Source organism: Falco biarmicus, chromosome 3 (assembly GCF_023638135.1).
Source record: "Falco biarmicus isolate bFalBia1 chromosome 3, bFalBia1.pri, whole genome shotgun sequence".
In the NCBI taxonomy this organism is placed as follows: Eukaryota; Metazoa; Chordata; class Aves; order Falconiformes; family Falconidae; genus Falco; species Falco biarmicus.
Window position 1 is genome coordinate 87,940,005 of NC_079290.1, and position 21,116 is coordinate 87,961,120.

General features: G+C 36.3%; 1 protein-coding gene across 10 annotated transcripts in view; it reads left to right on the forward strand.

Annotated features, from left to right (window-relative positions):
• PTK2 (protein tyrosine kinase 2) overlaps nucleotides 1-21,116 on the forward strand; it is a 223,981-nt gene that overhangs the window by 121,789 nt on the left and 81,076 nt on the right. For all 10 annotated transcript variants that reach the window (XR_008820501.1, XM_056330022.1, XM_056330023.1 and 7 more), the window contains 5 exons: nucleotides 8,806-8,885; nucleotides 10,547-10,609; nucleotides 15,089-15,143; nucleotides 19,545-19,685; nucleotides 20,410-20,487. Coding sequence is in view for 9 of the 10 variants with exons in the window: in XM_056330022.1 (XP_056185997.1) it covers nucleotides 8,806-8,885; nucleotides 10,547-10,609; nucleotides 15,089-15,143; nucleotides 19,545-19,685; nucleotides 20,410-20,487 (417 nt within the window). In the remaining variant the exon portion in view is untranslated. The remainder of the gene's footprint in view (nucleotides 1-8,805; nucleotides 8,886-10,546; nucleotides 10,610-15,088; nucleotides 15,144-19,544; nucleotides 19,686-20,409; nucleotides 20,488-21,116) is intronic.

Sequence of the window (21,116 nt, forward strand, 5' to 3'; positions counted from 1 at the left end):
AATTCAAAATAAAGAAATAAAAAAGGACTAAGTTGTGTAAGTAGGTCATGCGCATTGAAAGTAAACCAGGAGAAATAGATTGCTTATTTTTAAACTGTCCTTCTGAAAAATTGGAGATTATCCGGTGGGAAATTTCTTGGTAACGTTATATGAGCTAGGAAAGACAGCATAGTGGCTAATTACTGGTATTCACGATTTTTAAGACATGATTTGATAGTACTGTTGCTAAAGAATTTCCACCATAGTTGTGCTTGAAAAGAAAACTCAGGAGAAAGTCTGATAATTTTATTTATTAGTTTCTAAGGATATAAGCAGATTTAAACCTAAAATATATTTTTAAGGCACAGAATGTATGGTTCTTTTTAAATCCCTGAACTCCTGGAAAGCATTCAGTACTAAGTTCAGAATGATTTTGCTCATGTTCCTAATAAAAAAAATTAATTCCAGCGTGGTGTTTTTATGAACTGCACTGGCAAGATGGCTTGTCAGCCTGAGTGAACATTTTTCTGAAATACTGCAGCTGCATAAAAAAATTGTGTGCAGAAAAGTGAAGCAGATGGCTTTTGAAAGTAGCAGCTGGTATATAAAATACGAGGCCTGTGATAGATTTCTTCTTAAGTCATGTGTGCTAGCGTAGGGCTATTCTCTAATTTCTCTATCTTCACAAACATGGGCTTTCCTCTGTTTCTGGTATTTGTTTTAAATTACACCAGCTGGAATTTGTTAGCCATCTATATAGCTAGGAAAGTGCCCATTATTTCCTACTAAATTTTGAGAAATCTAGAAGTTGCACTGTCAGTAATTTGCCCATTCAAGTAAAAGAACAAATGTTTTCGAAGTCAGACATCAGAAATGAAACTGGGCTTTTGTTCACGTGCCTGTCTTCCTTGTGGAAAAAGCTTGTTAGTTCATGGTTCAGTGTTCACCTCCTGTCTTTTGTTATGATTCAAGAGTATTTTTGAACTTTTAGTGTTTAAAAGACTAGAGAAATGAGAGATTTTTCTTCTGGCTAACCAATGAAGAACAGTGATGAAAGCAATATTCAGAAAATATTGGTGAGAAGTAAACAAGCAAAGTGATTTTTTGCTGAATATCAGGACATTAATATGTCAGGAAATATGTGATGGCATAGGATTATCTTGGACTTCTAAAGTCTTGTTTGCTTTAAATACTAGTGCCCTTTCTAAACATGTATTTATTGAGCAGGGGTAGTGTATGTTGGGGGGGGCAGAGTGACAGTTTTGTTTCACTTTTTGTTTTATCAGAACATGTAAAAGACTACTTTTTTGTACCTCTGAGAGGTGCATTTATGCTTGGCATTCATGTTTTACACCCCAGCAAGTTAACTACTAATTTGAAGCATAAGTCACACTTTAATTATTGTTTGCCAGCCTGTGAATGAGCAAATGCAAGTACAGTTACATCTTCTAACACGGACATTATACTAGCGCTCACTAGAAGCCTGAAATAGTTCGCATTTCCATTATAACATGTTTAATGGAACTTAAACTAATCCTTCCCCTCCCAAGCATACACCTGCTTGACTGTAAATGTGATTTAAACTTGTTAGAAAACGTACCCCCCCCAAAAAAAAAAAAAAAAAAAAAAAATTCCTAGGGAAAAGGTGCTTGAAATCAGTACCACAGTTTGCATCAAGAAATTATTTTTATCTCTGTCTTCTTTAAACTGTTTTTCCAATATGTTTTTCTCTGCAAGTTCAGATAAGCACATTCTGCTAGAGTGGAAGCAAGTGTGTTGCAAGCAACATAAACCAAAGTTAATTCACTTTAGGCATAATATTTTGTGGGTTTGATTGTAACCAAATAAAAAGTATATAGGCTTTTGGTAGTATAACATTTAATTCCTAATCCTAGTGTTTGCCTAATCTGTTTGCCTTGTTAATCTTTATGCATTTTTATTGCTAAAACGTCGTGACCATGAAGTATTTGACGTGACTATGGGCTTCACTTAGTCTTATCATTGCCAGAGCATCTGGTCTTTAGTATGTGGTGTAGCTGAAGTAATGCCACTCAGTTAGCAGGAGTACTTCAAAGGCTTCATTGGACTGGGGGAAATCGATACAGGTTGCTGCTTTGCTGTTTCTTGTTTAGCTAGTTGGTTTTTGGGGGTGGCTTTTTCAAAACCAGGTTTGTGTGACAGGTTTCTATAAGTTGCTGTTCTCTTTAAAACTACGTAAAATTAATGTATATTAAATAACATACTACAATATTTTCTGGTTTAGCCTTTGGAAAGATCCCATTCTGAACAACTGAAATGAGGAGCAGAACAACAGCAGTGGTACTTGAACTTCTTCAAGAATATATAGAACTTGATGATGTGCTCTTCAGCCTTCTTCTAGGTGTTGCATACAGTTAAATGAACTTGCAAGCTGTAAGTAAAGGTTCGCACATACCCCCAAGGAGGGCAGTTCTGCAGGTGTAACAAGAGTATGCAGATAACAGTATCTCCAAAACCCACAGATGAAGATTCATCCTCCCTCTTAATGTACTTACTCTGAAGTTGTAGTAAACAGAAAAAAATGGTAGAATTCTTCAGATTTGTCAGGGTTTCATTTTTGTGCCTTTGTATATAGCCTTTATGCTCTTAAAGACAGGGCCTTTTTTTCTCTTAAACATAGGAAAAATACTCTCATTTATCTCATTTAAGTACATTAACAACAATAATAATGAAAGTAATAATTGAGAAAACACAAAAGACTTCTAGGAAAACTATTCAATTGCCCCATGGCAGTGCACTTAATTACCATTAAATTATCTCTTGCGTCTCTCCCATTTAATATTTCTTCAGTCTTTTTCCTTAGGAGGTTATGCAGCTTGTGCTGAACCTCTTGAAAAATTCTTATCTAATATTTGCACGAGCATTAGTTCATGCATTGATCTAATGCCATCTCAAAGCAAGCAGTCAAGAAAAATTAAAGGTGATAAGAGAAGTTCTCATTAGTATTCTGGGACTAGAAATTGAATCTGCCTCCCACTCCCTCAGACTTACTGAAATTTAAAGAAGAATGTGTGCGGACAAGTTTCTGAAAAAAGCAAGATAAAATTAATTCCTTCTATCAATTTATTACCTTTGCGATCCATAGTAAGACACTGCTCAATCTAATTAGACCACAAGATTATGGCCATAGGCTTCCTGAAGCCTATAATCTCTTTGTATACCTTCCAAAAATTAAACACAAAAATAAAAAAGGTGTGTATAACCTATATGCAGTGTTTTATGGTAATGAGGTGCAGCTATTTATTTTGATGAGAGGGTGTCATGACTGATTCTGTGAACACTGCTGGTTAGTCATTTCTGGACATTGGAGGGGGGATATTTTTTCTGTTTTCATCTCATTTCTTGGATGGATAAAGGCATTTTTATCCCACTTCTCTGGCTGAACCATATAATGTAGTTATTATGAAAGACTTGAAACTCCACCTTACTGTACCAAGGAACTTCAGAAGCAACACCCACATATGCACATACCCCACACAATAAATCAGCAGGGGAGAGTAGAGTCTTTGTTGGCTGAAATCTGATGTCGAAGGAATGTATGTAATTTACTCCACCTTTATGAAATACCATGTTTGTCCATCTCTTCTAGATTGGGGTCTGCAAAAAAATCCCCTTTTATTTCTGCTTGTCACACTAACAAAATGATGCATTCCAGTATATCACTGTCTACTTGCAGCATTATGGTGAAAATGTCTCACTTTTGTCTTGCAAAGAAGCTGAGAATTTTCACAATGCTTATTTTTTTCTTCCGAATTTTTTGGATGGGTTGCTTTTTAAGAATTTTCTTAGTCAAGTTCTGGTGCCTGTACTTACAGAGTCAAACTGGGAAAACATGACTGGAATTTGTGAAAGCTCACAAGCCAGAGGGCAAGAGGAAAGAAACCCTGAACTTTTAAATGTTTGGGTAATGTTGCTTATTTATTTATGGAACAGTAGTTACTTGAGGCTAGCAGCATTTTAAAACATGTTTGCATGAAACTGAAGATGTTCTTAAGCTGTTTAGTTTAACAAATTAAGTACTTCAGCACTGGGATCTACAAGGCAATGAGTTGTGAAGATAAATGAATGCATATTTGATCAGGTTGTACTAGTAGCCTCAAATTAGCATAGTCTCTGCAAGGGCAAGTTTTATATGCCAGGACTGAAAAAATACTTCACTACAGCCAGTTCTTTTTGGTGTCTGAATACCTCAAGGAATAGGTGGATAACATCTCTGACATTTCCTGGTGATGCAAAATTGTTGCAGTGGCTCCAAAAATTGAATGCTCAGTTTCTTTTTAAAAAAAGTTTTATTAAAGATAAGTGAACTAGCCAATGGATATTTGATTTGTGTGGATGTAAGGCAGGCTAGTTAATGCATTTTGTAAACAGGTATGACAGCTTTTTAGGCGAAGTCACTTGGCCTGTACATAAAGGTGAATTCTCAGAAAAAGGGTAGGAGAATGAAATAAAAGCTTTTCTTTAAAGTACAATTGAAGTTCATTAAACCTCAGTATGGGTAATATAAACAAGAAGTAAATTGAGTATAGTTTCTTTTAACTTGATACATTTCTTTATACAGGCATCCATATGAGAACTGAACTCATGTAGAGTTTGCATCTTCAGTTTGTTTCTTCAAATATCTACATGTAGACCTGTGGACGAGGAGTACAGTTCTGTTGTTTGCCACCTATGTGTACCGCAGAGGTCATTTATGGTAGTAACACTGGTGTTTGGAAACTACATTCCTGATTTAACTGCTCTGAGATGGGGTCTGACTGTTTCAATGCAGGACAGGTTTTGTGTCTGTACTGATGAACAGAAGTTCTAATTTAATTTTCTGTTTATTATGTTTTGCCATTTATGATGGCATCTAGATGGCAGTTCTGATTTAAAGTTAAACAAAACCCTGGTTATAGGAGATTTTCTTTTAGGGAAATACTATGCCATTACTAACAGGTGCAGTTCTGCAGTAGAATGAAGAGTGATTGTAAATGGATGCTAGTTGAGAAAAGATATGACTCAAAATCTCAGCATTTTTTGTATTGTTTCCAGAAGCGTCCTTCCAGGGAAACTTCTTCCCATGTTGGCGCTTGACGATACTAAGCACTACAGGCTGGTCAGAAATGCCCAGCCTTCTGAATTGCCAAATTTCTTGAAAACGCCTTCAGGCATTATAGCAACTTTGAGCACAAGGAGGATCAAGCTTCTGCAGAGAGTCCAGTGAAGGGCCATGAAGGTGATAAAGGGCCTGGAGCGTGTCCTATGAGGAAAGGTTGCGAGCTGGGACTGTTCAGCCAGAAGAGAAGGCTTGGTATGGGGGGGTCTTATCAATGCCTATAAATACTTTAAGGGAGAGGGCAAAGAGGATGGAGCCAGGCTCTTTTCAGTGGTGCCCAGTGCCAGAACCAGAGGCAATGGGCACAAACTAAAACACAGGGAGTTCCCTCTGATCATTAGGAAACATTTTTGTTCTTTTTACTGTGAGGGTGACTAAGCACTGGCACATGTTGTCCTGGTAGGTTCTGGAGCCTCCATCTTTGGAGATACTCTAAAGCTGTCTCGTCATGGTCCTAGGCGAGTGGGTCTAGGTGGCCCTGCTTGACTAGATGGCCTCCACAGGTTCCTTCCCAGTGTGATTCTGGGTAATTCATATGGGAGACCTCTTCAGCCATTTCATAACATTAGGCAGTGTGTTACACCTGATGCTGAAGAACAGGACCTTAAGTTCCCCCTACAGAAACTATTTCTGCAATGCCTTCTTCGCCCAGTCTTTCAGATGAATGGAATGTGTCTTCTGTATCTTATAAATAAATAGATAACATGATAATTTCATTTAATTTAGGTTGGAAAAGACCTTTAAGATAAATTGAGTCCAACTGTAAACCTAACACTGCCAGGTCCACCACTAAACCATGTCCCTAAGCACTACATCTACCTGTCTTTTCAATACCTCCAGGGATGGTGACTCAACTACTTCCCTGGGCAGCCTGTTGGAATGCCTGACAATTATTTTGTTGAAGAAATTTTTCCTAATAGACAGTCTAAACCTCCCCTGGTGCAACTTGAGGCCATTTCTTCTTGTTCACAAATTGTCACTTGTTACCTGGGGGAAGAGACTGACAACCACCTCACTACAACCTCCGTTCAGGTAATTGCAGAGAGCAGTAAGGTCTCTCTCCCCTGAGCCTCCTTTTCTCCAGGCTGCAGGACTCCAGGTTCCTCATCCGCACAAGACTTGTGCTCTGGATCTTTCACCAGCTCCGTTGCCCTTCTCTGGACGCACTCCAGCGCTTCAATGTCTTTCTTGTAGTGAGGGGCCCAAAACTGAACCCAGGATTCAAGGTGCAGCCTCACCAGTGCCATGTACAGGGGGACAATCACTGCCCTGGTCCTGCTGGCCATGCTATTTCTGATGCAAGCCTGGATGCCATTGGCGTTCTTGGCCACCTGGGCACACTGCCAACTCATACTAAGCTAGCTGTTGACCAACAGCCCCAGGTCCTTTTCTGCCAGGCAGCTTTCCAGGTGCTCTTCCCTAGGCCTGTAGCATTTCATGGGGTTGTTGTTTTCCAAGTGTAGGACCCAGCACTGAGCCTTGTTTGAACCTCATACGGTTGGCCTCGGCCTATAGATCCATATCCATGCTATGTACTGTAGATACACACGATATGTGTGGCCATATGACTGACAGTTCTGTCTAATTTATATATGGTTGTCGGTACATGATTTCATAAATTAGAAGATATTTCGTCTGTTAGAGCAATGACTGTTTACTTGGTGAACACATAGGTCTCTGTACTACGGGACCTTTGTGGTTCCAAATGAAGATACAGAATCAAAACACCTTGATTTCCTGGAAAACGTTCCCACTTTATATTACTTACAGCCATTGTAATTACCAGATATATAGAGTCTGTGGCTTTAGGGGGGCTCCCCCCACCTCCAATCTTTAATTGGATAAATCTTTCTAAGTGTTATCAGAAAAACCCAAGTAGAATGCTGTTTCACATGAGAAGTTTGTTGTGTGTTTTTTTTTTTTTTAATTGTAAGCATAATGAAGAAAATGACATTAATTCTACATATTTTTTGTAGTACTAACATGGGAGTAGAGAATTAATATTTCCCTGTGTGTATACAAATAACAAACTGCATGATGCTGAAGGACAATTATGTCGTCTTCTGTAGCTTTCATTATTTGGAAGAGTTGAATTGAGAAAAAAGCTTGTTTTGTCATGTTGAGTACCTCTGAGAGTTAAAATGAAGGCTTTCTCCTGATGTTGCAGCTATTGTAAGAATTCATATTCTCACTCTTGCACAGTTTTATCATATTTCTTCTTTCACATCTTTCAATAAGAAATCAACATTTTTCATGCATTTTGTAAGTGAGAAGGTCTTATGTATTTGTTGCTTTGTAGTCTAGGGCTGGATCCAGCTGTGGCATTGGTGGTGAGGGAATGCTGTGGTGCTTGTGTGTTACTGGGAAGATGCTGACTGGAGAGGACCTTCAGCTGTTAAATGTGCTGCTGTACTTCTTTATCTTCTAAATTATTAATTCCATAATAGTAGCAGTGTGAAATAGTTTTTCTTACAACTTGTCATCCCTCAGAAAAATATTTTGTGAAGTGCATTGCTTTCATAATGTATAATCTCCTCTTTGATCTGCAAGTCAGTCGTGTAGATTTTTGTGATATTTCAGGACTTTTTGCAACTTTAGGGTCATAGGTTTTAGGATCTCAACAGCAAGTTTATGATTTCCTAAGATAGAGGATAACATGAGCCATTAAAGAAAAATTGCACTTCTGTAGAGATATGTTACTTGTAAAAAATGCTGTTGCACAGAAGATGTGATGTGCAGAGTTAAGTTCTTCAGCACTTGTTCGATTCTTGCTGTCTTTTTGTTGTTGTTGTTACTAACTGTATGAATTACTTACTCCAATGTGGTGAAAGTATTACTTAAAAAGTAGGCCTTCTGCCTACCTACATCATGTACATGTGATGTACAGGACATGTGATGAAGCTTTGAACCTTGGTAGTTATCGTAATGAGTACTTAGCATGCTCTGTGGTACAAACTTTTGCACAAGCCACTTCAGCATTCTTCCAGACTGTGCCCAAGCAGAGCTGGTGGACAATGAATGCCAGCAGTGGTCCAAGTATGCTGTTTTGGCCCAGCCATCCTCTTCAGGCAAGGTGGCCTTTGGCCATAGCATTTGGCCTCCTCCAGGTTAGAGCCTACTCCTTGGTCCGTTTTATTTCCTACTGTAGGTTGTAACCATCAAGTTTCACTCTTGGTGCTGCTTCTTGCTGGTTCAATCATTTGAAGTCAGTACGCAGTATGCTTTTCAAATACTATTCTTTTTGTTTGCTGCTGGTGTTATTTTCACAGTAACGCATGAACATTTGTCTGTTTTATATGCATGATTAGATGCATCTACAAAATTAAAACTTGTTGACCAAGGTGGTTCAAGAATACAGCATACATTCACATAACTTGAATGCAGGTGCAACCATCTGCTCAGCCTCCTGTGAAGGTTTTGATTATATCTACTAAAACATAGGTAATTTTGTTGTAGATAAAGAATTTTTTTATCGAGTTCATTGCAATCAGGAGGGTTCGTTTCCAAAAGTGCAGTTTATTTGTGGAGAATATGAGCATCCCTTCTTTTTTCTCTTCATAACACTATGTGTCGTAATTACAAAAAATTACACTTGGGACTCTTACTCTAAAGTTGTTCGGGCAGTATTTTAGTCTGTATTGGCACTGAATTGATCTTTCTGTGATGCATACCTACTTCTTTTGCTGTAGGTGAAAAACGACTATATGTTAGAAATAGCAGATCAAGTGGACCAAGAAATTGCTTTGAAACTAGGTTGCCTTGAAATCCGGTAAGCTGAAAATTTCATTTATTATTCAACATGTTTCTGATAGAATATATACATTAATTTTGAAACTGCTTATAATTCATCGATTTCTGAACAGTATAGTTGAATAAAAAATCATAAGATTTTTTTTGCTACAAAGTAGTTTGAAGAAAAACTGAACAGATTGTATTTTAACCAATTTCTAGTGATTTTAAAATTAACATTAATTTTAAATTTTTAATTAATTACATCTTGATACTGCCTTTTGGGTGAATTCTTCATCTGAATAATTCAAAGGCCTGTAGACTACAGTGAAGTATACTTGAAAAAAAATGCATCTGTGGTGTTATTTAGCAAGTAGTCTTATCATTGTGCATATATAAATCCTACAGCTAAAGAATATAATTAAAGATAAACGCTGCTACCTTTCCTTTCTGCTTCTACTCAATTTTTAATGTTCTATTTTCAAATTATTAAATCTTAAGGATTCTTTTGGGTGGTTTTGGTGTTCTTGTCAACTGTATAGACAGCTGGAAAATAAAAATAAATTTATCAGATTAAGAGTTCCCAGCACAGCTTTTGAAATGTATGTTTTGGTTTTTTCTAATTTATGGAGAGTTTCCAGCCTGAAACATTTGCTTTTAGTTAAGCTGTTGTCTCGCACAGGGAGATTAGGGAAGAAGTAAAATTGATAAGAAAGTAATGGCAAATGTAAACTTGTTAACACAGAAGAAAAGTGTCCTTTGAACAGTACTTTCCAAAATAAAACAAAATTTAGAATTATGAAATTTCCTAGGTGTCTATCATAGGAGAGCCTGATGTCTTTGCTGTGAGTTTTGCTGGTAGCCCCAAGGAAAACAAAAATTCTTTGTGTAACTGCAAACTCCTTATGCACTGACAAAATTGTTGGTGCCTTATTTCAAAATATGTAATGAGTATAATAATCCATGATTATTTTGTCAGCCAAGTCCTGCTTTTCGTGGTTCTCATGCTGTGGCTCTTCAGAGCATTTTAATGTATTTCTAATAGATGACTACTAAGGCTGTCCTACTCATAAGTATTACTGGTCGACTTTCTCAGTGAAGACAATGATCCCAGCTCTCTGATAACAACAGCCACTCATTCTTGATTTTTTTTTTAATACACACACGCGCGCGCACACACACACACACACACCCCCCCCCACACACGCCCACACCCCCACACACACACCCCCACCCACCCACCCACCCACACACATACACATATATATATATATAAAAAAAAAAAACATGCCTGGATTGAAACTGTTAGTTTTCATCATTCCCTGCTTCCTCTGGTTCTTCCTGATACAGGCACAGATGCAAGTGGTGTTAAAAAGGAATAAATACTGCTGGAGGTAGAAAGATGCTGCTGAAGGGCAGGTTAGATCACTTCTTTTGGTAGCAGTGTAGTTAAGCTGGTTTAAAGTGGTTCTGGAAGTGCAGTGCTCCTGTCATTCTCTGTAATGTTCCTTACATGGGAATTATTTTTTTAAATAAAAATCAGATCTGTTGAGGTAGGAGGATAATATACCAATATTTATATTTGAATGCATTCTGCCAATGTTTTCTAATGATAAGTCTAAAAGATTTGACTACATTGATGTTGTAGATTTAGGCTGGATCATCCAATAATTGTTGCTTTTAAATATTTTTCGACTTCAGGAGATCCTACGGAGAGATGAGAGGCAATGCATTAGAAAAGAAGTCCAACTATGAAGTGTTAGAGTAAGTATTGTGTCCTAGCTTGAGGTTTGAACTGTTTCTTCATTGGGGAACATTAGATTCAGTTTAATAACATTAAGTTTGTTGAGATCTTCAGTGCTTTAATATAAGAAATGGATGATGAAACCTACCTAGGTGTAGAAGTAGGAAGAATACCTTTAGCTGTGGTCCAGGGAATTCCAACAGAGTTGGAATTGTTTAAACTTGATTAGGAGGTTTATTACAATTTCTTGCAATTTTGCTAATGGTTATGGGTTCATCAAGTCTAGTTCTAAGGTGATTTTGTTTCTAAATGTCTCTCTGTGCATAGTTGCATTTTTCATTGTGACTCATCTGTGGTAAAGTTTGAGTTACTTGAAAATCTTTGTGGTACAGTTTGGAGGTTTTTTTCTCTTTGCTCAGTATGTAGATTTCCTGAATTGTGACCTTGCAATTAGCGAGTTTGTTGTGTATCTGTGTCACAAATTTTAAGCAGCATCCTTAGACTGAAAGTGTTTTGGTTACTTAATCATGTAGAGTAGGTGGCTTCGATCCAAAGCCCTTTGGAAGCGTCAGGGATTTAAAACTGGTTTTATTTGTGTTAATTAACAAGTTTCATACATACCTACACCAATGAGCTACTCTTCACTACTAATTATCTTTGTGAAAAGATGATGTACAATTTAACATAAAATTGGGATAAAAGGTTGGTGTAGCTGTGAAGTCAGTGTTTTTGTTGTTTTTTTTTTTTTTTTTTAATAAAATGTGCTAACTTCTAGAGGTGTGAAATTAAGAGAATGGAAGAAAAGATTTTTCACCACAGTGCACAAGTTCACAAGGATTTTTGGGGAAACTATGATTTCAATAGGTCAAAATAACTTTAATAATTTCCTGATTGTTTATATAGTACCTGCTATTTATATAGTGTTCCTCTATATATGTGGAATTTTTAAAGCTGTGCTTTTGGTTGAATTAGGGTGTTCGTGTTTGTTTTGAAGGACTTTAGTTTTCTGTTTGTAGTCACTAGCAGAAATATCCTGGTTGAGGATACACATAACAAAATGAGGAAGGACTAATAAGGATGAACATGAGTAGATAGACATGGCTAAGAAGATGATATAAAAAAGATTTGAAAGTGCTGTGAGTTACAGTGGTTGCAGTTTACATATGTTCCAACAACTTGAGAAAGGTATTTTTAAGTCAGTTATTTGGCAACTCCTAAGCTAAAACATTAGTGATTAGGTTAACAACTTTGGAAATAATGAAACAAAGGAAACAAGGGTCATAACAGATGACAGGAAGTATTAAGAATTCTAACAGGTGGGAGTTCCTGGAGGACTCAATATGGGGCTGCTTCCAGTTTAACAGTGACTTGTTTCTTTCAGTGCATTTGTTTTCCAAGCAGTACCTGTTTTGATAGGAAATAACTAACTGCTGCTGTGAAAGACAAAGCAAAACTCCGCTATGCAAGAACTAACAGTTTAATGCCATGCAAATTTGAAATGTAGAATTCTCTTCAAGATTATTTGTAATTTTTTTTTTTCCTTTGAGAAGCAAAATGTATTTTGCATGGGATTTAGCTGGGAGAGATGAAGGATAAAAGCACCTTAAAGTGGCTATAGATAATTGTAAGCTAGTAAGAATCTACAGAAAGTACCAGTGATCCCCAAAATGTACTCATTCAGTCCTACCACCTTAATAGCCTATAAAGGTTTATCTACACAAGTAATATTTATTTCTCAAGTGAGGCATTTTGTTTGGTGGGTTTTTTTGCTAGTTTTAGTACATCATGAGGCACTTAACCAGCTGAGTGCAATTTTTAAACGGCACTTTTTTGCATTTGGTGTGATTGCTTCTTGCCTGTCTTTGTCAGATGTCTATTTGATGTATATTTGTCTTTGATCAGATTTTCATACAAGACCAAATCTGGATGGGAAATGGTAGATAGAATCAATCTGTTAAGTAGCCTTTAATAGTTGTGCCTTCATGTAATGAAAGAATTTTTTCATAATAAATGTGAAGCCTGTTAGCATAGAACAGGGATAATTACAAGTACAAAAATGGGAGCTATATGAAGGAACAGCTGCAGCCACAGTTTTGTAAAAAGCATGTTAGTCTATTATGTTAATCTAACATTACTTTTTTGTTGTAACTTCAATTGAGATGAAAAATAGAAATAAAGATATATGTTGCCTAAAGCTGCTTATCATTGTATGACAAGCAGTATCATCCATCTGTAGTTGGTGTTTTATTAATCCTATTGAAGTTTATACACAAAAAATAAATTTACATTTAAGCCCACAAGTAGGATGGAGTAGATGAGGTTAAGTAGAAAGCTGTAGTAGAATTGTATGAAGGGGGATCTTGCTGCTAATTATCTCTTACTGGCAATCAGAAAACAGATGTCAGAGTTCTTAATCTGGAGGACTGAGTCGGGTGTGTATCCTGAGTTGGCCAATTTACCCCCACGCAGTACAGCTGAGGAGGAAAGGGAAGGAGTTTGTAGGGTTGTGTGTTTAAAACTGTTTGTATGTTCCAATTCCCGATGCTTATTATCTTGTGTATCGATAACCACAGTTTGTTATTGACCATGGCATTACATCTGCATGCTTCTTATGTTAAAATCTCCTCCAGTAAATATGCCATCTCAGTTAAACACAGGTTATGCTTTATTAACGCATTTTATTAATAGTTGTGTTTTGCTGTATTCTGCATAGAATTTGTTCTGAATTTGTTACGTACAGATTTGCAATAAAGGCTACTTACAAATCTTTTTAATAACGAATTGAATCAGGTTGTCACAGCCATGTGCTGCAGTACTGTTAACATGAGTAATACTGGAGTGTTGTAGGGTGCTTCATTTTTGAGAACACCATTTCTCTCTCAAATACTTAATGTTACACTAATATATTCCTTGTCAAAATGTCATTGCATGTTATTTAGATGGTAATAGTGTGTTAGATTTATTTAACTGTGTGGGATGATAAACTGCACATAATTTGCATTTGAGAAGAAATGCATCAAAGGAATTAACATTTATGAAAATTGTATAATCTTTCAGCTTACTGTCATTGCACAGATGCTAGTGTTTGCTGCTGCACATGAATGCGCTGTTCCTCTTATTTGAGGACGTGTTTAGTATGTTTTTTGAAATTGTAAACTATTTGTCTTTGGAGAGCTTTAAAAATACCCTGTTTCAGTATTTCAAGTAAGCTTTTTGTATTGACTTTAACATTGGCTTTCTTGCGCCGTTAGGTAGCAGTAAATATATTCTGTATATCTCAGGCTCACTAACAGCTTGGCTTTGCTTTGCTAAATGTGGGAATTCCAGATGTATTTCTGTTTATGTTCAAAACATGTGGTCATGGAAAGCTTTCTTTCATACTTATTTCAGAAGCAGATAAGACTGTGTGTTTGAAAGAGATTGTAACCTCTTAAAGGAAAGCAGTAACACCTTTGAGAGGCAAGGATACAAGTCCTTTTCCTATCTACATTTTTCTTTTAGATTTTCATTTTTCTCATGCAGATTTTCAGCTAATACTACAAAAGTAGTTCATGGTCATGCAGCATTTGTTTTACCTGGTTGTACAATGATCTTCTGCACTAGCGTATCTCTGGCAACTTCTCAGGCATCTTCCTTGAAGCTAATGTTCAGTTGTAGTGATGCATACAGGTCAGACATAAGCTAGGTGCACACATTTGAGCTACAAAAATATTTAATCCTTATGGCTGTGTGTTTCAAACCAGGGCTGCAACCCTAATAATAAGTTTGAACATGAGCTTGATGTAATTCAGTGTGCAGAATCCAGGCTCATGGATGGAATTAGGATCTTGATTTACAAACGCAAGAAGTGAGATTACTTGCAAGAAAAAGCTAGGAATTTTAACATTAGATGCTCAATATGAGGAAAAAGTGACAGCAGAAATATAAAAAAACACATTAATTATAGTGGTGCAAATGGTAAAACAGTAGTGGAAGTGAACATGCTTACTTAGGTGATCTCATGAGAAGTCCTTTCCTTTGTGTTGTATCTCCTACTCCATTCTAATAGATGCTTATTAGAATTTGCCATTTTCATGTTGTTCCCTTCTCACCTGATCACATGCTGTAAGAATATTTTCTCAATATTCTTTGCATTATTAAAACATGTACAAAAACCAGGTTTTATTCTCAAAACTTCTCTGTGCCCAAGCCAACGTTTCAAATAATACACTTTCCACGCCAGGTACCTGTTGTAAATGCAATATCCTTTTGAATTTGGACTAGAAGATACTGCTATCTCACATTTGCTGTGGAGCAACTGTGATTAGCATTTTAACGGGACTGTGTTTGTTGAGCTGAGCTTGTCAAAGACCTTACTATGAAAATCATTTATTATATAGCATGTGCTAGCTGAAAAAGAAAACAAACAAAAAAACAGACCCAAAGCACCACCCTGGAAAAGAACAATATAATGTTGCACAATCTTTTTTATATTAATGCTCTGTGTGTTTTTGTTTCAGGAAAGATGTTGGTTTAAGACGTTTTTTTCCGAAGAGTTTACTAGATTCGGTGAAGGTAATTATAGTTCCAGTCCATTGTATACAACTTTAGGAAAAATAAGTGTCAGAAATCTGAAAATTGTGTTAGCATTTTACCTGTATAGCTGTAAAGGAATTACTGTGCAGTTATGTTGTCTTGGTGAAAAAATATCAAAGCTGTTGATCAGATTGGTAGGATATAAATCCCATACTACAGGTGTGCAACTGGCAGAACTAAGATAGTAATGATTCAACGTGGCTTTGCTGAGCTACTGTGAGAGAATTACACCTCTGCTTCTCAAACCTTATGGACAAAAGTTCAAAACAAGTCCTCAGATCCTCTAGTATCAACTGACTTTTTTTTTTTTTGTTCGTTTTCTCCTCTAAATGAGATATCGGAAGAAAGAGGAAGGAGACATGTAAGAAAACAGCATATTTTCAGTGGCAACTTGATAAACCATATTCTGCCTCCCTTCATCAAGACTCTGTCCCACTCATTCAAGGGAGATTTCAAGTAATTTCTACATTTGTTAATCCTAGTTAAGACTGTAAATGGTAGTTGAATCTCACTTCCATTGAAGTCCATATGGTCCCAGAGTAAAAAATAAAATTTTTTCTCAAAAGAGGGATTAAGAATAGTCACCAAGTATTTTTATAGCTATATCCATCTTGATATAAATGTCTTGGTAAAATACCTCTTACCATTCATATGTGAAAGTATAAATCATAAATCAGTATTTTAGAGCTGGGTTTGGTAAGCAGTGATGGTTTTGTATAAATAATAGAGTTTAACTTCAGATTTAGAAAGCTTCTACATTGTGATTTAAATAGATAAACAGAAAAGGTCTGTCATCAAGGGGGTTTGTTTCAAAAGACTTTTGAAAATCAAAAGCTAATGAAGTCAAGTGGATTTGAGTAATCCCTCTGCATGTTAATTTAAGCAATTATCTGAAACTGTATTTTCTACTAACAGGAGAAACTGTGGTGAAATGCTCGAGACAAAAAAGAATGAATAACTGTCTCAAAAATTGTATTATGGAGTCAGAAAACTGACCAACAAAGAAAACTGGTCTTTAGAAATCATGAAATTGAGAGAACAGCAGAAAGAAGTACTAAGAATTGCCAGAAGGTGAAGCTGAATAGGACCTTGTAAAGACATAAAAAAAGTATTGGACTTACAAAGAGGAAAAACAAGGGGAGGAAGAAGAGATCTGCTTTTTAATGAAAATTAAATCCCTATTAAAAATGATCTAGGATTGATTCAGTGATTAAATGACTCTTTGACATTGTGAAAACCAATGATTTTGTACTGGCAGGCAAAGGAAGGCTCCTGATGGCCATGTAAAATAATACATATTATTTTACATGGATATATAAATATCCATATATTAAAGATATTGTAAATACATTTACAATAAAGAAAATTATTTCTCTCTGTTAGTGAGGTAAAGCTTGGACTGTATTACAGTGGTAATCGACGTTGTTGATGTTACACATTTAGGAGATGCCAGCTATACAGAGGGTGTCACTCTATGTATGGGAAGACCAGAAGGCTGGAAAAATGAAAATCACAATATTTAGCAGTTGAAAGTATGAAGTGATATACAGGGATTTAAAAACAGAACGTTCAGCTTTATTTGAGGAGCTCATTAAATACATTTTAAAAGTCAGGAGTTTAAAGACATTGTGTATTAGCTGATCACAGAGTGTCTGTATGACATAATGTTGTAAAAGAAAGCGAGTGCTGTCTTAGGAGATATCTAGGGAGGTTTCTCCAGGAGGAAACACTAAAGACATTGAAAAATGCATTCTCTCTCATATGTGCTGCAAATAGTTCTGTTTATCCATGTTCAAGAAAGAGTAAGTCTGAATAATTCCAAATACATAGGAAAAGTCGCTGAGTCAGCAGGCCTTCCATTTTCATTGCTTCACTAAGAGAAGAATAAGAAACCTTCCTGTGTTTAGCTTAGTAAATGGTGCCTCAGTGATGCCATAACCACTAAGCCATGTTCTAACTAGCTGTATTAAGTATGCCAAACACCATGGGGGGAAAAAATATCTACTTAAACTAAACCAACAGCTGGAGGGCAGGGGGTGGTGCAGGGAAATGGACGCAAGCCAGATTGTCTTTAGTTTGTGAATTAGGAGTCTTCACTTCCACTCTAGAGCATGCCTTGGGCAAAAGCAGAAAAATAAAATGTTCTTAGGAAATATTTAAGAGCAAATTTTCACTGCATTTCCCTTGAAGTTGTCATTTGCAGATACTTCTCATAAATGGTGCTCTTCTGTTACGGAAGAGGTGTGTTTCTCTAACTGACTTTCTATGTTTACACCTTACTAATGATCTCAAAGTGAAGAGTAAGTCATCTTGGTGGACTTAAAGAGCCAAATAACATATGCCATTACACATGGAAGTCAAGATGATGCTGAAACAGGCCAGGGGAACAAACCATGGGCAGAATAAAGTACCTTTTAACAACTGAGTGGTTGAAATACTTGGGACGACTGGAGCTAGCGGAGTTTTTTTCTTTTTGTAGTGTCTTGCTCCTGGTTTTTCCCAGGTGTTTAGTTAAGGCTAAAGTCTTCAATTCCCTTAACATCTGTTTTCTCTCTAAAAAGGATGGTAAAAGACAGGTCCAGTATAGTGTATCTTGAGTCCTAACAAAGTCTTAGGCAGCTCTCGGTGCAGTTGGGAGGTCTCCTGACTGCCAGATGCTTTCTTTATCCTACCCAAGCATCCACAGCCTGTTTAAGAGCAGTGATCCACCTGATAGTTGGTAAAAGGTTCTCCTAAAGTGACACAGTAATTTAAAATTACAATAAAATGGCAGGTGTCTGTGTAAACTTTATAACCTAAAGTTTATGTGCTGAGCTAAAGTTTTTTTTCCAACCTGTATGTGTTGGAAAACTGATTTTGTATGTGAATATACAACACCCTTCAATCACTGCTATTAGAGTGACTCTTTTCTAAACAGTCCTTTTAAAAAGCTCTGGCAATTTGGAGTTCTGAATGTTCTTCAAAGGCTTACTAAAAATGAATGCCTAGTCTGACTGGAAGTGCTAAAGACAAAAGGAAGTTTCTATTTGCGTAGTGCCCGGAGCAGTTAACAGGCGATGCGAAAGAATGAGGAGTTTTGATGCTGTTACAGTAGGACACTCAGATATTGTTTGGTAGAGGAGCAATGGTAATTCCTGTCAACCTTGACATACTGCAAAAATAATCACTATTTTACCTTCTGTAGTTGTTAATTGGAAGATATATTAGAAATGGGTATTACTTAGGTTTTTTAAACACATTCAGTTACTTTAGACATGGGTCAAGCTTGGTAAAAGGAAAAATAATAGATGTGTCTGTGGTTTTCATGTTTTGGCACTACATGATGTAAAGAGTAGGTTGCCTGGCCCTACATTACTCACAGAGCACCCATGTACTCGTAGATCTTTTCCAACCTAAATGGCTCTGTGATTCTTAGGATTAGGGCAGATGAAGAGAAGGCACAGCACTTTTGTCTAGATGAATTCTAGTGTTCAGAAAGAGATGTTTTTATTCAGGATTCTTGATTGCTTGTTCAGTTTTGGGGCGTGGTAAAGAAATTGCTTCTCAGATTCAGTTTTTATACAGGCAGATACTTCGCTTTTGACAAGTTTTAGATTAGGAGTTTTGTTTGTGGTGGTTTTTTTTTTATTATTTTATTTTATTAAATGCAGTTGTTTGAAAGCCTGCATGTATCCTTTATATGCTTGCTTTTTCAGGGTACATTATTAGGTGTCTTGCTCTGTCCCACTGTCCCAGATGCTGGGAGGATTTTTGATGCTCTTTCTATGTGGTTATTTCTACCCTGAAAACAATTAATTAAATGATATGTGATATAGTTAAACAGTTTGTTCAGTTACTTTTTACATTAATTTTGAATTTATTATTTAAATTTTATTTTTTTATATGGAAGTTATTTTGCATATTTTCAGACTTGAAGAATCCACTGTTGTGCACAGAGATTCAGATACTGCTACAGCTGAGTTGTTATTACCAGATAAGAAAATGATGATTTAATTTTGAAGTTTTAAAACCTACTATGAAGGTTTAAAACCTCGTATGAACCTATGGTGCTGTGGTTTTGTACTGGTACATAGTTAAAAAGTTGGGAGAAATGAGTAGTCCAGAATAGTTCCTGCAAAGGTTAACATGTCTTTTATTATAATTTATTCAAAAAATTATTAGTTAGATATTCTCTCTATAATATATAGCAGTAGGAATTTTGTTCCCAGGCAGAAGTTAGAAGACACAACTGTTACTTATATTTTGAAGCTTCTTTTTTTTTCTTGAGAATTCTCTGCATCTCATTGATAAAGAAATGGTTAGTGATACTGACTGAAACTCTTCAAATGCACTGTCACTGATTAAATTAATATCATTGATCTTTAAACACTTTATACACAGGCCAAAACACTACGAAAATTAATCCAACAAACATTTCGACAATTTGCCAACCTTAATAGAGAAGAAAGTATTCTGAAATTCTTTGAGATCCTCTCTCCAGTGTACAGATTTGACAAGGAATGCTTCAAGTGTGCTCTCGGTGTAAGTAGGGGGATGTGACAGTCACTAGAATACATGCTGTAGTTATGAGTTGTGTTGGATTTGTTTAATTCTGCAACTAATTGCTTGCTTAGTTCCTGTTTTGATGTAAAGACATTGATTTAATTATCAACAAAATATATTTATTGATTTTATTTAGAACTTTTTCAGTTGACTGTTTAAAAGGTACCATTCATTAGGTAGGGTAAGAATTGTACATTTAAAATTATTTTTATTGGTGATTTGTTGTGAAAGTCAAGCAATTTTTAACCTGGTTTTGTAAGGAGGTGAGACTTCTTGGCTTCTTCTGTTTGTAAATTTTCCTCTAATGCCTTTTAATCTACTAATTTCAAGCAAATTTTGAGAAAAGGCCGTAAGCCTGCAAGCTTTGTGAAAATAGACAAGTAGAAATTAGAACATGCACATCAATGTCCGTGAGAATAGAAGAGGAAATACGGGAAATACAGTGTTCTCCTGTAGACGTAAGATAAAACACATGGAAATGCATTTTTGAGTAGCAGGGATCCGCAGGAAACCAGTCATGAGGAGTTTTGCTACTTATAAAATTACTTGATTTTAATACATTTTAAATTGTTTTAAGAGTTTAAAAGCTTCTAGAGTTTAATTACTAAAAACTGCAATTATAACATTGGAGGATAGTGTTTCCATAGCAAGGTCTTGTCTTACTATTCAAATTTTGCCCTGTCTTTCTCCTTTGATTCTGAAGTCAAGCTGGATTATTTCAGTGGAACTGGCAATTGGCCCAGAAGAAGGAATCAGTTACCTTACAGACAAGGGTGCAAATGTAAGTCTACTTCTGTTTTGTTTTGTTGGTTTTTTGTGGGTTTTTTTTCTCAATTACTGTCTTAACAACCATGACCTATTGTGAACTGAACTTCACAAAAAGGGGAATGACAAGTCTTATCTTTGAGTTAAACACAGAAGAGCTGGGAGATCCAGTATATACAGCTGTTGCTCAGATCTTAACTCATGATTTGGAACTGGAGAAAATGCGGTTGGGTGAAGCTGAGAGACCCTGTCAGCCATAGCACTGAGCTTGTTGGCTTTTGTACCCAATGAAGTGCTCACTTGCAGAATTTGAAGTGTTAGTTATGACTTCTTAACAATGAAACATGCAAATTATTCTATTCTTTCTTAGGAATGTGAAAATCCAGAGCTTGCTTAATCAGTTAGTATTTAGCTTTTTTGCAGCCATTGCTGGCATATTTGCTTTACTTCAGACCCTTAATAGCCTTTTCATTACCTGATGTGCATTGCATTACAGTATTTTCTGTATGTCTCCCTGATGCAAGGAAGTTATTCAGACAGGTTCTTATAGCAAAATATGTGGGACCTTCACAATCACGGCTTAAGTTAAGCCCATGTCCAACTTCTATTGAAATAAATTCAAAGGTAATGAAAAGGTTTGGAGAT